The 15,484-nt window shown below is 39.1% G+C and overlaps 1 protein-coding gene and 1 non-coding gene across 2 annotated transcripts; both read right to left on the bottom strand.

The window, feature by feature from the left end:
- Positions 1-5,837: 5,837 nt before the first annotated feature.
- trnal-uaa (transfer RNA leucine (anticodon UAA)) lies at positions 5,838-5,920 on the bottom strand. The gene has a single exon. It is a non-coding gene; the product is annotated as a tRNA-Leu (tRNA).
- Positions 5,921-7,572: 1,652 nt separating this feature from the next.
- Positions 7,573-9,522, bottom strand: stx11a (syntaxin 11a). Its single transcript, XM_030783317.1, has 2 exons — positions 9,476-9,522; positions 7,573-8,493 (listed from the first exon to the last, which is right to left on the bottom strand). Exon 2 carries the CDS (start codon positions 8,486-8,488, stop codon positions 7,607-7,609), a length of 882 nt encoding a protein of 293 aa, XP_030639177.1. The 5' UTR covers positions 8,489-8,493; positions 9,476-9,522; the 3' UTR covers positions 7,573-7,606.
- Positions 9,523-15,484: the final 5,962 nt, after the last annotated feature.

Consider the following 15,484-nt stretch of genomic DNA (forward strand, 5'->3'; position numbering starts at 1 on the left):
AAGAAGTCTACGGACTCCTTTATAAAATTATTCTTAGCCTCAAATGGTCTATGAGATGGAATGAAAGTAAATCGGATGGATTTTCAGACACAGTAAAGTCAGAAACGTTAAGAACAAACGCTTCAGATGAGTTAAATTTGCATCCATGTTTCTAAATAATTCCTGGGCTTAGATTCACAGATGGCAGCAACACCAGGCCCTCAGAAAGATAAGCATGAGGTTTTGAAGTAGCCAAGTGGACTAGGATCATTTAGAGCAGAACATTTGCCTGGTCTAAGCCAGGATTCTCTTAATTAACACACACCAAGACTGAGTTTAATTTCAGTTCAGTTCATTTTCACTTTATTTACAAGCATCTTTGGAGTTAGAGATCTTACATTCAGTTGCCCACTGAAGCGTTAGCGTTAATTCTCTCGCGGATATGAAACGCTGTGACTAAACGGCAGCACGTTCCATTAACATACACATTTACAGCACAGGAAATTGATACCTGTTCAATGTATTTATTCTTATAGCTGATTTAACAAAGCAATGAATCGTATACTACAGCCCCGGGTAAAATTAAACAGTGAAGTGAAATACGAGTCAGGGGAATCAGTTCCCACCACTATAAACAGTCACAATACACATGGACTGCATATCCAAGAGGAGGCTCCATTAGATAGGAAAAAAAAAACAGAATCGCAAGAAAAATGATTCGTAGGAGGAGGAAATCATTTTGTAAGAATAGAACTCTGGTTCTTATTATGTCGCTTTAAACACCTGATGACAGTCACACATGACAACTTCTATTTCCAGATAGCATTGCTGTGAAGACCTCAACTTATTACTTTCACAACACTTTCACAAGGGGTATAGTTCCCTAACGGAGAGCAATGATAGATACAGCTGCCGCACAAATGCGCGCCCTCACCACACAGTTGCTGATAAGGATTTACATTTGGACTTAATTTGAGTTAAAATGGGAGGGGACGTTTCTTTTGTTTTCTCCTTTGTGCTTACTTCTCTATTCCTGATTAACAAATAAATAATTCTGTAGTGTGTTGTCAATTAATCTGACATAGGCATTGAGCTCCTTGGATTGATTACTCTATTACTAATGGCTATGCAAAGCCATGATTTGCAGAGTAGCTCTTTGCTAATTGTGTTCTTTATCGGCCATAACTTTCTAATCCTCTGAATGGGCTACGACACTAAATTAAATTGTACCGTTTTCAGGAACAAGTTTTGATTGTTCCAAATGAGTTCCTAGTTCTTGTTTTTGAATATCATATGACTCTAAAGGACTGAAATGTTTTGTATTTTGTCTTGGACAAATTGCTGCACAAGTGAAGTACTGTTGAAAGTCCAAGAAAACCAGAAAACTCATGTCTGTTAAGCACGTTTATATTAAAAGCCAGCAGGTAGCAATATGTTGGCTACTGATGAGCACAGAGACTTAAATCTCAAAAGGAGATCCAAACAAAACAGACCAGGCATGGGGTTTTTTGTGTGTGTGTTCAGTTTATGAGTTTTGGCCCCCAAAATACAGAACTTGTTTCTGTCAAATCTGACTCATTTGGAGTTCACCTTATGAGTTTTGAAAATCAGCATTTTGGAATGTTTGCTCATTCCTCTTCCTCAAGCTGTGTTTGAATGGACTGTGCTTGTGAACAAAAAAACGTTGCAGTTTCAATTTTAGAGTCAATTTAAACTCGTTTGCACATTGGAGAAGGTTCTCTCTGAGGACATCTCTGAACTCCCTTGACTTACACAAGTGTCCTGTTCCCTGCTGTTGTATAGCACCATGGCATGACTCTGTCAAAATCACACTAGAATGACAGAGTTTGGTTTGCTCCATTCGGACCCTGTCAGGTTCAGGTCAAAAAAATCAAATCTCATTTATTTATACGCTTAGGGTTTGCCACAGAATTTTTTGGAAAAAAAAAAAAAACAACAACATAAAAACAACTCCATGAGTGTTGTCATGTGACTTCTTCCTAAGGATTGAATTCGGTTCCCATAAGGCCACTTTACCATAAAGGTTACTTCTACAAAGATTAGACAGGTTTTCCCATCTCAGACGTGAAACATTGTAATTCTGTTCGCACGATCATTGGAGTTCTCTGTTTTTTTGGGTTTTTTTCTTCACCAAGGTCTTTCTTGCCTGGTTGCTCAGTTTGAGCATATACTGTGAGATAATATGTGGAGACAAGTATGTGTGTGCCATAATAGATAGAGGAACTTTGTGTCAAGGTGGAGAATGATGTTTTTTTGGAAGCTCAAATAAGACACATTACTTCTATGACCCTCTCTTTTAATCAGTCAGAACATGACATACACTGTGGTCCACATGGTTTGATGCTCTCTCCACTTTATAGCAGAGGGCTTCACTGCAAAGCCTGGCTCTTCTCTGCATCTACGGCTGCCTCACAATTCTATCACTGAGTTCCCTGGTCTTCATGGTAGTCAGTTAAAGTGACCATAGATAAACTCCATTTAACTCTAAGGGTGTTCTTGCGAAGAAGGAGGGAAGGATTTTTTCAACTATTAAATTAGTTCTGATGAGACGAGTTGGCCTGCTTCTTTTTGGAGTACAGCAGCTCTATCCTGGGATTTTATGCTGGACACAAGGGCCTGGAAATCCACAGAGGGCCTGGAGTCCACTGAGTTTATTTATTGTATCTTATCTGATTTATGTTTCCTTTGTCAGTGCAAAAACAAAACAATAATTTTGCAAATTAGCCAGCCAAAATTATGCAGATAGCCAAGGCAGCTTGTAGCCTTCGTGGGGCTTTGTAAAAGTGCAGTAACAGTGGTACCCAAGTTACCAAGCCTATCAATCATCTGGCATGTCGTACAAACAATTTTGTACACATTTTGTTAACACTTTTCCTGACATTCTGCGAAGCATCTTGCGACACCCCAAGGGATCACAAGCCCACTTTGTGTAGCTAAGTGAAAAAAATCCCACAGAAATGCACTGTACCTTAAAGTATGACAATGTGTGGGCTCCAGGGTCCAGAATACATGTGAAAGTGCTGTATCCTATATTCAGCAGGTAATAGCAACACTGATACAATTATCGTCAGGACGATGGTTATCATATTGCAGTAATTACGTTCTGCATTATCGCTCGTCCCACACATCTGTTTAAGGTTTTTCCTTTCTCCCTTTGGTGTGGCTAACACTGTTGCATACGAGCCCTAATGGTTCTCTTATCCTGGCCTTAAGTAAAATGATAAAAGAATGATGTCTAGTCAGGGATACATGTCTGTGAGAAACTTAGACAGTTACATTTTTTACAGAGAAGGGAGTAAGTGGATGTGCCTTCATATCAATATGATAATAATACCGTTATGTCCATAACACTATTTTGTCAAACAACCCAGATGTACTCACACATTAGAACTCTCAGCAACTTAGTACAACCAAGGAGTCATCAACTCTTCCATCTCATCCTCATTACTTTTAACTGATTATTTCCCAATGCATCACCATTGTCTCTACCCAGCAAAAACTACAACACAATGGATTAATGGTGAAACACCGCATTGACTAAAACTTGAAGCTAATTATGTACTGTGTTCAACTCGAAAAATCACATTTACCAGACAAAAAACATAAATCAATTTAATTTAATTCGAATTAAATGCCGACGGCATCCAAAAACTCATGTAAGATTTAGAGCGACAGACAAGAAGACCACTTCAGCAAACTAAATACAGATTGTTAAAGACAGAGAGGTGATGTACGAAGGTGCTTCTGTCCCCTATTTCCTTTAGTCTAACAAGAAACACTGTTTACATTACAGTTTGGAAACATACAATAAAAGACATTGAATGTAAATCACAAATTATTCAGTGTAACATAAATCAAAACAAGAAGAGGATTTCACCAACCTTGCACATTTTTTGGTATCGAGGTGAGGTGACAGCCATCCTCTGGAGCTGATGAAGGAAAAACATTACTTTCTGGAGAGAGGACCTCATCATACTCATTATTCTCAGACTACTAGACTTCTGAAGGCTCCTCAAGATTCGCATCCTGCAATCAGCCTCTTGTGGTCTGTCTGTATCTTGGTTATAGGCAAGCTTTCTTTCAGTTGTCCTGAGCCCATCTAAATCGCTTGCACTCACAGTTCACAGGTCGTCTGAAAGAAATGAGAAGGTGAAGCGGGAACTAGTTTGTCACTGTATAGTGTGCATGCAAATGCATAAGAAAAAAAAAACATTTCAGTCACTCAGTCCCTTGTTATGGTGACCGGTCCACTGCCTTCATGGACAACCATGAAAGTGAACCACAAAGTCTCAAAAATAAAGTGAAAGACTGTCAAAGTACAGCCACATAAAGCTCCTCAGTCAGTTTCCACTGCTCTCACTCTCTATCTCTCTCTTTCTCACCTTCTGCTTAAAGATGAGGATGTGAATGAAGGGAGGAGGGAGGAGGGAGATGCTGAGAAGGGGAGGGAGAAGAGGGAGAAAGGGAGAGTGAGCAAGAGAGAAAGAGAGAGAGTCTCCGATGGTACACAGGAGTACTAGCCCCTTGGAAAACTGGAGTGTCCTCAGAATGGAGTGTTAGCAACAAAGAAAACATAGCCTAGATGATATTTTAAAGTGTCATTGATACTGATAAAAGACTGACAAAAAATAACTCATAAGGGAGAATTACTACTACTTATTGTATGAAACAACTAATGTACAGTTTTATTTACTGCTGTACAATTTAAAATGGTGAAATAGATTGATTATATTGAAATTATCTACAAAGGGAACCTGTTTGGTAGTAAAATACTTTTGACAAACGTTTATTTGTAGAGCATGCTGCGATTATAACCAAGTCTGTAGTGAAAACTACGGCCAAAGACAGGACGAGATTAATTAATGCCCAGATTTCATGTCTCCGTAAAAATGCAACACTGACACCTATTGGCTAATTGCTGGTACAACATGCTGCCACTGAGCGCCTTGCTCTGGGACAGTAAGTACTCAGGTAACACTTTAAAAAGGATATTAACCGCTTTAACTGTGGAAGTCCTCAGATGCCATGAATTTACAGTTAATTTAGATGACGGTTTTTTTTGGTGATTTATTTGTCTTTGTTTTCCCGAGTTCTCGACTTATTTATGTCATTATCACGAAACTTTGTGTTCTCGAGATAACGACATAATTAATTCGAGATTTAGAGAAAACAACTGTTTTCCCATGATAACAAAATAACAATCAAGTGGCCTATGCTTTGCTGTATGTCGTTCGTTCAGTGTAACCAGTAACAGGAGAAGAGACATGTGCATGTCAGCGCGCTCTCTTTCAAACATGTGGATGAACCGTTCTATGCTGCACTGAGGGAGAGAGGTATACACGAGGAGAGGCTCGCTAGAATGGTGCAGGACAAGGCAACACGATCTCGAATTAATTATGTCGTTATCACGAGAAAACAAAGTTTCGTTATTTCGTGATAATGACATAAGTCGAAATCTCGAGAAAACAAAGAAAAATAACACGTTATCGCGAGAAAACGGGAACTATATTAAATGTACATTCATGGAATCGTAGGGCTTCCATAGTGTAAGAACTCTTCCAATTTATTATCACACGCAGAAAACTTGTATTATTCAGGACACACGTTCAGCACACCCATCTACCATGTGGAAACTGCACCGCGCGACAGTTCACGCGACACATATTTTACAACATATCTACACATGTTACGGGAGGCACAAAACCCATCGTAAGCATTGTTTTATCTTCACTGTCTTTCAGTATTACAACGCATTGTGGTCACATCTTGCTCTCTAACGCGTGTGGTTTAAGCTTGTCAATTATCAAGAAGTCATCGCTGTTGTCTAGCTAAGATATTACCAGGAGTGGGGTTCGAACCCACGTGGACATATGTCCATTGGATCTTAAGTCCAACGCCTTAACCACTCGGCCATCCTGGTTATTCATATCGCATTTGCTCGTTCTTTTAAACACAATCACGCCTAGGGGTGGGGTATCAATGGGCATGTACTTCATAGTTGCAAAGTTCTCTTATTTTGATCTAAAAAGCCGTTTGTTTGCTGACGTAGAACCCTGTCCGCAGAAGTGTAAACTACCGCAATGATCGAGGCTCAGAGTTTGACGCAGTGGTTCTCGTGCAGTGCGATATGACACTTTTTTTTAAATCAAGATGCTGTTGCCCCTTTCTCACAACACTTATGCGCTTCACTTTAACTTAGACTTACTAACTCACTTAATTGTTTGGAGTCATGACATCGTGCAGCTCAGCAATATATCTGAAGGGTTTTGGCAACACCTTACTTTACCAAGCTCTGTGAGTTCAAATACTGAAGCCTGTGGTAAAGGTCCATGTAATTTCAACATCAACTTTTCGAGATGTTTGAACCGCAGGCTGCAACATCTCTGGTCATGCACCACCGACTTCCTGTAAATGACTGCCACCCATTCCATCAGCAAATGAACGCAAGACACGGTCTTTCAGCCAGGTTAGAAGTGTTCAACAATATGGTCAAATTAGAATGGGGAACTGCTGTATTTCTTATCATTTGTTATTAGCTCTATCGGAGGACCAAGAGCAATTAAGCCCACAACCAAGTTTCTGACATGAAATCTCTATATCCTGTTTATGACCGAAAATCACTTTTGAGAGGAAAGGGAACTCAGTAAACCACTCTGTTAGAAAGAGGATTGCTTTAAATTGCTCCAAAAATGGCCTGGATGCTCTCTCTCCCATCGTCAGTAAACTTGTTCCATTCAAGTTTTATTCTGTGTCTGATGAGTTGCCCGAATGTACAAGTACAGACACGTGTTGTTAAATCATCCAAGTAACAGAAGTTCTGGAACATATTGTGTGTGAACACTCAGAGACATGTCGCAATATTATTTCAGATGTCTGTTGAAACGAGTTGTGGTGCAACGCCTTTTAAGTATTCCCACGTTTGCCCTAACCCTATTTTTGGACTGAGAACAAAAGAGGACATAGAGAAGCACAACAAAAATGTTTACAGTAAAATATTTATTAAATTAATGACAAACATGCATTTCCTCTCGCAAAAACTCAACACATTTGCTAATTTAGAAATAATGTCATTGCTATAATAACCAATGATTATGACTCATGCATGGTGTACACCACACAAACTCAGCAGTAAAGATAAAATCTCGTTTAAACTGTACTTGCACTTGTGAAGCTTCAGTTCCTGTTCATGAAGGTGTTTTTGTTGTTGTTGTTGTTGTTGTTGTTGTTTTCTAACAACAGACATCATGCACCCCCCCCCCTTAAAACACCAGTAGAGGCAGAGATACAGTGTCACTTCAAAATCATTTGCATAGTAGTTTCTGTGGTTTACATCAATACACTGGGGCCTTTTACTGTAACACACATCAAGTCAAGAGCTTTTGTACATAATAACTGTTTAATGGTTCATGTAAGAGAGCAATTGAACTCAAAATGGCTGATGAAAGCCACCAAAGTTCCTACTTAACTGACTTCTGTTTTGTCAGTCATCTCTTCATAAGAAATGACCTGCAGTAAATCTGAATATCATTTTCCTTTCCAAAAACCTTGATCCCAATAAACATGGATCATGCTTACTGTAACAAAGGAGAACTTCAGCATGTATTTGCTATTTGCAACATGGGAAGCAACAGCAGAAAAGTTGTCTGCATGGGTTTTTCTTTTTATACTTAACAGCTTTCCTTATCTCTACTGAGGCCTTGGCCACATAGTCCTGGGTGGCACTTACATTGGCCTCAATATTGTCCAGCATGGACCCTTGTTGCTCCACCAGCAGAGCCAGCTGGAAAAACAGTTCATGGATGTCGCGAATACGGCTCTCCAGTTCCAGAAGCTCTTTGTGACGGTTTTCGATCTCGTTCAGCGCCGAGCGGGCTGTTCGTCCATCGGTCAGCAGGTCCTCCGAGAACACATTCCACTTGCCCGTTTCGATCATTTCTTCAACTTGGTCCCCAGTCACCTCCTTGCCCACTATCTCTGCCTGCCTCTGAATTCGAGTCTTGCAATTCTCTCTCTGAGCCATCTCAGCTTCGTTGTACTCAAACATGGCCTCGTGGAAGGCACCAGTTATGGAAATGTACTGAGATCGTACCATTCGTGCCACAGCTGAATGCGCTCCGCATTTTTCATCTAATTCTTTGCTTAGCGCCTCCATTTTCTGGAGTCTACCATACAGGCTCTCTCCACGGGTTTTAATGCCACGGGCAATGGTGTTTGAGTCGCGTTTGATGCTGCTGATCCGTCTGACCGAGGTGAGAAAGCGGGTGTTTTGTTTGCCTAGTCGCTTCACCTCCGTCCTGAGCAGAGTGATTTCTTTACGCATCGACTGGGCCTCCTTGAAGGCTTCCTCCATGACGTCCTCACCTTCAAACACCACAGCATGTTGCTCCAGCTCTCCATTGTCCACATTCTCTCCATTTTCAATACCAGCCTCTTCCTCTGCGATAAGTTTAGAGGTGACAACACCCAGGTCACTTAGTCTGTCCCTCATTTTTCCTGAAGGATAAAAAGGCCAGTTTAGACCACCTGGAATGTGATTAGCCTAGATCTCAGTTATGTACTGTGTACATAGCAATAAAGATACAGTAAATTTTGAAATTATGACTAGCCAGAGAACAGAATTTGCTTAAACAAGCCTTTGCTTAAATCCAGATCACCTCCTACTACCTCAATAATGCAGGACGACTGAGTCAGTCATCTGTTCTTATAGTATTTTAAACATCATTTTTTACTTTTTAGGACAACCACTGTCACATGTACCAATTTGCAGAACTCTTTCTCCCTCGTCACTGTATTTCCTGTGTGTTAATTGCCAAGTGTTTTTGTGGCTGCATCAACACAACTAAACATACAATGATGTCAGAACAGAGCTGAATCAATACCAAGTAAAGATGCACTGAAAACTAGACAATATAATTCTAAGTTTACCACAGCAATGGAAATAATGTAACGATGATGCAGAACTTCCCCCTGACCAAGCATCATACACTGAATCATGTGGGGACTTCCCTATGCTTAAAAACAGCAGTGTTTAGTCCCCTGAGTTGAACTCATAATGCATATAATTCATAAGCGGAAACTATTCAAAATCACTTTTTGTCTCATCAAAATATGAAAAGCCAGGGAAAACAAAGACTATCGCTCACTTCACACTTGAAGAAGAGTTTCTTGCAATATTGATATTTTGGGGTGATCCACTGAAGCTTCACCCCCTCTACTTAGCAGATACACATCTGATAAACAATCTACTTAAAAACCTGAAGACCAAAGCATATAAAACAGCAAACCCTTCTGAAACACTTACTGATAACATCATAATTACTTGTCTAAACTTCAGTAGCGTACTGTTACAGAAACTCAGGGGTGGTAAGAAGGCAGCTTCTGACAAAACAGTTTTCCTGTCCACTTGACAGGGCAATTTATTCGAGAACTGGAATGCAAATGACTAGAATTCGGAATTCGATTATAGCAAAAATACCTTATATCATGCTCCGCGGGGTGGTGCCTTGAAGCTGTCACCTTTAAAACAACAAGAGAGAACACATTTTAAGTGCTTCGCCTCTCTTCACAGTACATCTCACAGCTCATCGTTGACAGGAAATAACGCGACTGACTGACTTCTGGGAGTTCCTACAAGTTGCAATGGTTTCTCGCAACGTCACACTTTGACAATTTCTGTAAACATAACAGTACAGAGGAATCATACTTCTGAAATATATGAGATCATATATACAGGAGGGACACTTACTTCTCTCGTCCAGATTAACGTTAAATTCCTCTGCTAGCCACGGTATTTCGCTGACTTCTTGCAGACACCTGCTTGTGGGCGTCTGAATTTTCAGTTCGTTGACAGAAATGGGGAACAGGTGGTGAAGCAACACGACGTTTCTTTCTTCGTTATTATTATTATGAAATTCATCATTAACTTTCTTTTAATTATGGCGTTTTTGTATGTAGCCCTTCACAGACGTAACGGTAAACACCGTCATAGATCACAAATGGAAAACATCCTTGAAATTAGAAACCCGCCGCTGGCATTCAAATCAGCTGAACGGCTGAGAAGTTTTCAACCAATGCGCTGTACCTTGTGGGATGATTTTCGTTTTGAAGCTTTGAGAAGTTCATTTTCACCTTCCCACGCTGGCGCACGGGGTGACTTGTCAAAATTCCCCATATTCAGAACTTCTAAACATGGTCCTTAGCTCAGCACTGCATTCTCAGTATATCTACATAATGTCTCTACATTGTCTGGATTAATGAAATATAATTACATTTTATGGTGACAGTTGATTTTCTCCTTTACACTGAAATCCATAAACAATGAGTTGACTGAAATACTAAATGAGGCCCTGCAGAGGCCATTAACTGTACTCTGCTTGATTTTAAGAGCTGTCTGTCCATCTGCCTTGTCTGAATAATGGTCTTTTAGACCCTGTTGTGAATTACTTTGACCTTTCCTGAGTATGATTAGAAATATGGTGTTACAGCTGGCGTGCAGAGTAAGCACTTTGATATATCCTACATTAACAGTTAACTGGACACACTATTTTGTCTTATTTAATTATGAAAAGTTATCTACTGCTTCCAACATTCGGCAAGGCACATACTGCCCGATTCTTTAAAAAAACAAAAAAAATGATTCAGGTTATCAGTGGCTTGGTGATGAGTTTACAAGTTGAATCAAGTGTGTTTAACCTATGCCAATGTATGTATCAGAGACAAGGATGAAGAAAGAGAAATAAGGAGAAAATTAAAAATTGTAGACATTAGACCCTATGGAGTGGATAGATTAGTGAACCTGACAGTTTTTTGAAGAAGCAAACAGTTTGAAACAGGGTGTATATGCAGTTTCATTTCTTGTTTCAGTCCTCAAGTGCACTGCTCATTCTGCTCTTATCTGTGTGCCCTTTTTTAACGCAGGAATCAGCCAAACAGACACATTTTCACATTCTCTCTCTATGGGTCTTGAGGCCTTTCTTGGAGAGAGAAATGAGAGTTATTGTACAGAACTAAGAAAAAATACATTTGAAATTTGTTTCTCATGATTAACTGTGAAAGTGGTTGTGAATCAATGTAAAAAGAGGAAGTTGCACATAGTTTCAGGAGGAAGCAAAATGGATAATGTAGGCTTCTTGTATCACATGATGTGGTTACTTCGTGGTTTGACATAACAGTATTCAAGACAACTAAATTCATTTGGTCTTTCAGTCGCTGTCAAATTCTGTCTGAAGAAATATAAGTCTATGCCAACTAATGATAGAGTGTTGGAAAATATTCAACAAAGTATACAAATTGTCCCCTTGATATAATGCGATATAAGAATAATTAGTTAGCTTACATTTAAAACTGCAGAACCATTTGGGGTTCTCAGTGTCTGAGTAGGGTAGCATGGTGGTGCAGTGGGTAGCGCTGCTGCCCTGCAGTAAGAAGGTTATGGGTCTGATTCCTGGCTGGGAAGCCTGAATCTTTTCTGTGTGGAGTTTGCATGTTCTCCTTGTGTCTGCTTGGGTTTCCTCCCAGAGTCCAAAGACATGCAGGTTAGGTGAACTGGAGACACTAAATTGCCCCTAGGTATGAATGTGAGTGTGTTTATCTGTGTGTGATGGCCTGGTGACCTGTCCAGGGTGTTTCCCCCACCTTTTGCTCAATGAATGCTCCAGCACCCCCTGCGACCCAAATTAGGATAAGCAGCTTTGAAAGTGAGTGGATGAGTATTCTGAGTAGGATTTTAGTTTGAAAGCAATTTAGTTGAATTGCCCTGAGGCAGTGCCTCATAACTGATATCAACACCAGACTCAGTTAATAAAATTCCACAAGATGGCAGTAGAGTTATGGCTTCAATGAGCTAATACCTCCCCTGTCTGTTTTTTAAATCTACCCACAGTGATGCACTGCTTCAGTTTCCCAATTTTACAGTTGTTTGTAAAAAAAAGAAAAAAGTAAATATATTTCATGTTCTAAAATGTTGTTCCTGAATTACTAGGGATATTAACTACTCCACAGAAACCTGTTTTAATTTAAAAAAAATAACTCGGAAACAGAACCTCAGTAGAAATAAATGTTTTACCAAATTCCACCAAACCTTTCCAGTATTTCTCCCTGCAGAGGTACTGGAACTTGTCTGCAGTGAGGTTCTAAATGTCTGCATTAGTTTTTCGTGTTGCTTTACTAATTCAATATAAATGCACAGATCTATCAATTTCATGGTAGCTCCAACAACATAAATGTTTTCTGATAGTTTTAGTGGGCTGGGTGACCAGAGGTGATGATCAGCATCAAGTCAATTTGATATGCATCCCTGGCTAGTTTTGATGAAATATCACATGGAAAACTTGAGAGATTAATCAAAAAACACATAATCTAATGTTCTAATCCAAATCTGATTACCTGTCTTGTGGTCTTGTGATTCTGATCCAGATATGTTCTACTAGTGAAGATGACCAGGATCATCCTTCCCTCCTTCCTTTATACACAAAAAAAGACAGAAATATACTTACCCAGGAGTGATCATTTATTATGTATCTTATTGTGCTTAGAGAGCCTGTGTCCATTTAGAGTATAGAAAATCATTTTACGCAAGGTCACATAAGCAAGTGAAAATGTAATAATGCTGTAAATAATTAAGCACAAAATAGTGAATACCTTAAATAATGGAATTATTGAGGACACAGTTCAATCACTATAATCATTATCACAGGACACAGTCAGTAGTGAATAAAAAAAAACCCAAAAACAAAGTACAGGACACAAGCTTCCATTCATGGCGACAGAGTTTAAGGATGGCAAAGATAACAACAGAGCAACGGTGTATAGCATGCTGTGGTGCATGAGTATAAACTACATTAGAAACATCAAACACACAGATGAATTAGATGCATGGCTTTATTAATACAAGCCTGAAATAGAATTGTTATACATAGTGGTGGTGGTATAAAGAGAACAGTCCTGTGTATGGAGGATAGTGCTGTAAATATTAAGTATGATGATTCTCTGCTGATGTGTCCCTGAGCGTGGCCTTTGACCCCATGGCTGCTTCAGAGATGAGCAACCACTGGTATGTCACTCTGTATGTCACTCTGAATAAGACTGTCATTTGGATATGTAAATAGAGACAAGCACTTTTTATCCAACCAGTAAGGCTAACGAAGATTAATGGCAGATGTAAACGTGAGGGAGGCGCTCAAACTTGTCAGTTATATTTGTTACTTTTTTTTTTTACATCCGTGTTTATGTAACATTGCGCATCATTTTATCTTTTCGTGAATGTGGACCATTCCATGGCAGTGTTCCTCCGTATCGTATAACATTACAAGGAATAATGTGAAGATAATATAGGCTTTTTTCCTTTTTGTGTGTGACGCCAGTATTCCCCGCTTAAATTCGAAAACTTGATAGGGCCTTCTCATCTCCGTGTACAGTACCGTGACTGTCTCTAACGAACTTTAAAGTGACCTCGCTCTCTGACTGAGGAACAAATTTGTAAGGAACGTTTTCTCATGTTTCAATCTTTCTTCCGAGTTACTTGCTTTGTTGCTGCCAACGAGAGCGCCGCATTACTCTTGTTAGCCACTCTGCACGACATTCCATATAGTCAGCTTTAACGCCGTACTGCGTTAATGTACCTCTCGGGAAAACGACCCGCTAAACATTTTAAAGCTGACAAACAAACATTAGGACACATGATGAAGTTATGTTCGTCACTTGATTTAATTACCAGCGCTAAATTTGTTCATCAGACAGGCGATGTGAATTTCAAAACGATTTGCTGAATCAGTCAGGAAATCTGGTAAGGTATGCACAGCTTAAATATTTAAATGTATTACAGTCATATCCATAAATAAATTATGTGAACAATAAATTCAGTATTGTACTCCAGCAGATATGAAGCCTACTATCCTTTAACCCAGAAACAACTGTCCAAGGTCTGAGCGTTTAGATGTAAAGATTACAAATCACTCGTGTGATTGGTCCTTTTGAAGGGTTAATTGACATAAATGGCATGTAATAGAATATTAGTATGTGAACAAACATGCATGCCTGATCTAAGAATAATTCTTTATGCTTGATTTTTTTTTTTTTTAAAAAAATATGCCTTCCACTGCAGACATGGGAGGATTTATATTTTCCCATAGACAAGGTTTAGTCAGCGGGAACCATCCTTTCCTGCTGAGATGAAAACGTAAGTGAAAGGATAAGCTAATTAGGGAAATTAAATTTTAATGTTTCCGTGGTTCCAAACCCCGTGTAATACTGTTTATGTAAGCGCTAATGAATGGCCTGACCTTGTGACGAAGGAATAACATATTATTTTGGGGGATTTACAGAAACCCCCAAACTCCAACAGTTTATTAGTTGTGAGCAAACTACATGTGCATATCTCTCTTGTGGCCGGCAGAAGTTCAAATAATGGAATAAATTATTGAATACTTTTTTGTTGGGATGCAAAAACACATAGTTTTATGTGGAAATGGAAGCCAAAATAATCTATCCACAAGCGAATAAATGACTCAGTTAGCTACCTACACTAATTCATGTGTTTATGGCCTCATAACATTATACACGATATTGCATGGATTCAGGTATCTTGTGTATCTCTTGTGGGATGCAGTTCAGGTCACTCTAAAAGATATCAACTTGTGTATTTTGTGATATTATAGACTGTCCCGTCAATTTAAACTTACCCCAACTATTTGATTTGTCAGTTTTTTTTCTGTTACAGCTTTCTAGTTATGGCAGCTGGTGACTTTAAAATTACTCCAAATTGGACATCTCAAATTTATTTAGCATCATATATCAAGGGAACGCTGTTTACTATCATGCACAAGCGACTGGAAAAGACCTTCAGCGTGTTTTTAAATTGTAACTGCTGTTTTGACATATAAATAGAAATTAAAATTAAAATGTCAGTTGTGTATTTCAAAGAAAAACAGACTAAATCTTTTTTACTGATTCAAAGACACAGTAATAAATAAATGACACTCGAATGCAAAAGACACATATCTCTACATGCATGAACTTATCGGCATATTATGTCACTCTGTTGGTAGGGGCTTTAAACTGTGTAATTCCTGAAGAAAACATCAGCTGTTTTTGGTTAGGCAAGTTGTGAGTTGTGACTTAAATTAACTGATCCCATTAACTTGGTATGGGGGCCTGCACAGCAACACCAGCGTCTCAGGCATTTTATATTGGATTAACAGTTATGTTTGTCATGTGTTTTGAGATGTCTCTTTGCCTCCCAAACACCAAGTCTTTCCTAAATAATATTTGTTTTTGGATTTACTAGTTCCATAATTGCTTCTGTTATCAATACACAATACAATCTAATCTTCCATTTTACTAACATTTCTCACTGGTCATACAATCTCTTTCAACTCTTACTTTTTTAAAATCCAATCTGGTTGTTAGCACTGATAAGGCAGCAGTTGTTGGAGACTTTAACATTCACGTGGATGATGAAATCTGGATCTCTTAAGATGGTCTTTGG

The sequence above is a fragment of the Chanos chanos genome, chromosome 1 (genome assembly GCF_902362185.1).
Source record: "Chanos chanos chromosome 1, fChaCha1.1, whole genome shotgun sequence".
NCBI classification, from domain to species: domain Eukaryota; kingdom Metazoa; phylum Chordata; class Actinopteri; order Gonorynchiformes; family Chanidae; genus Chanos; species Chanos chanos.

Excerpts from the sequence above, each read along its gene's own strand:
- stx11a (XM_030783317.1), bottom strand. The coding sequence starts at position 8,488 with ATGAGGGACAGACTAAGTGACCTGGGTGTTGTCACCTCTAAACTTATC.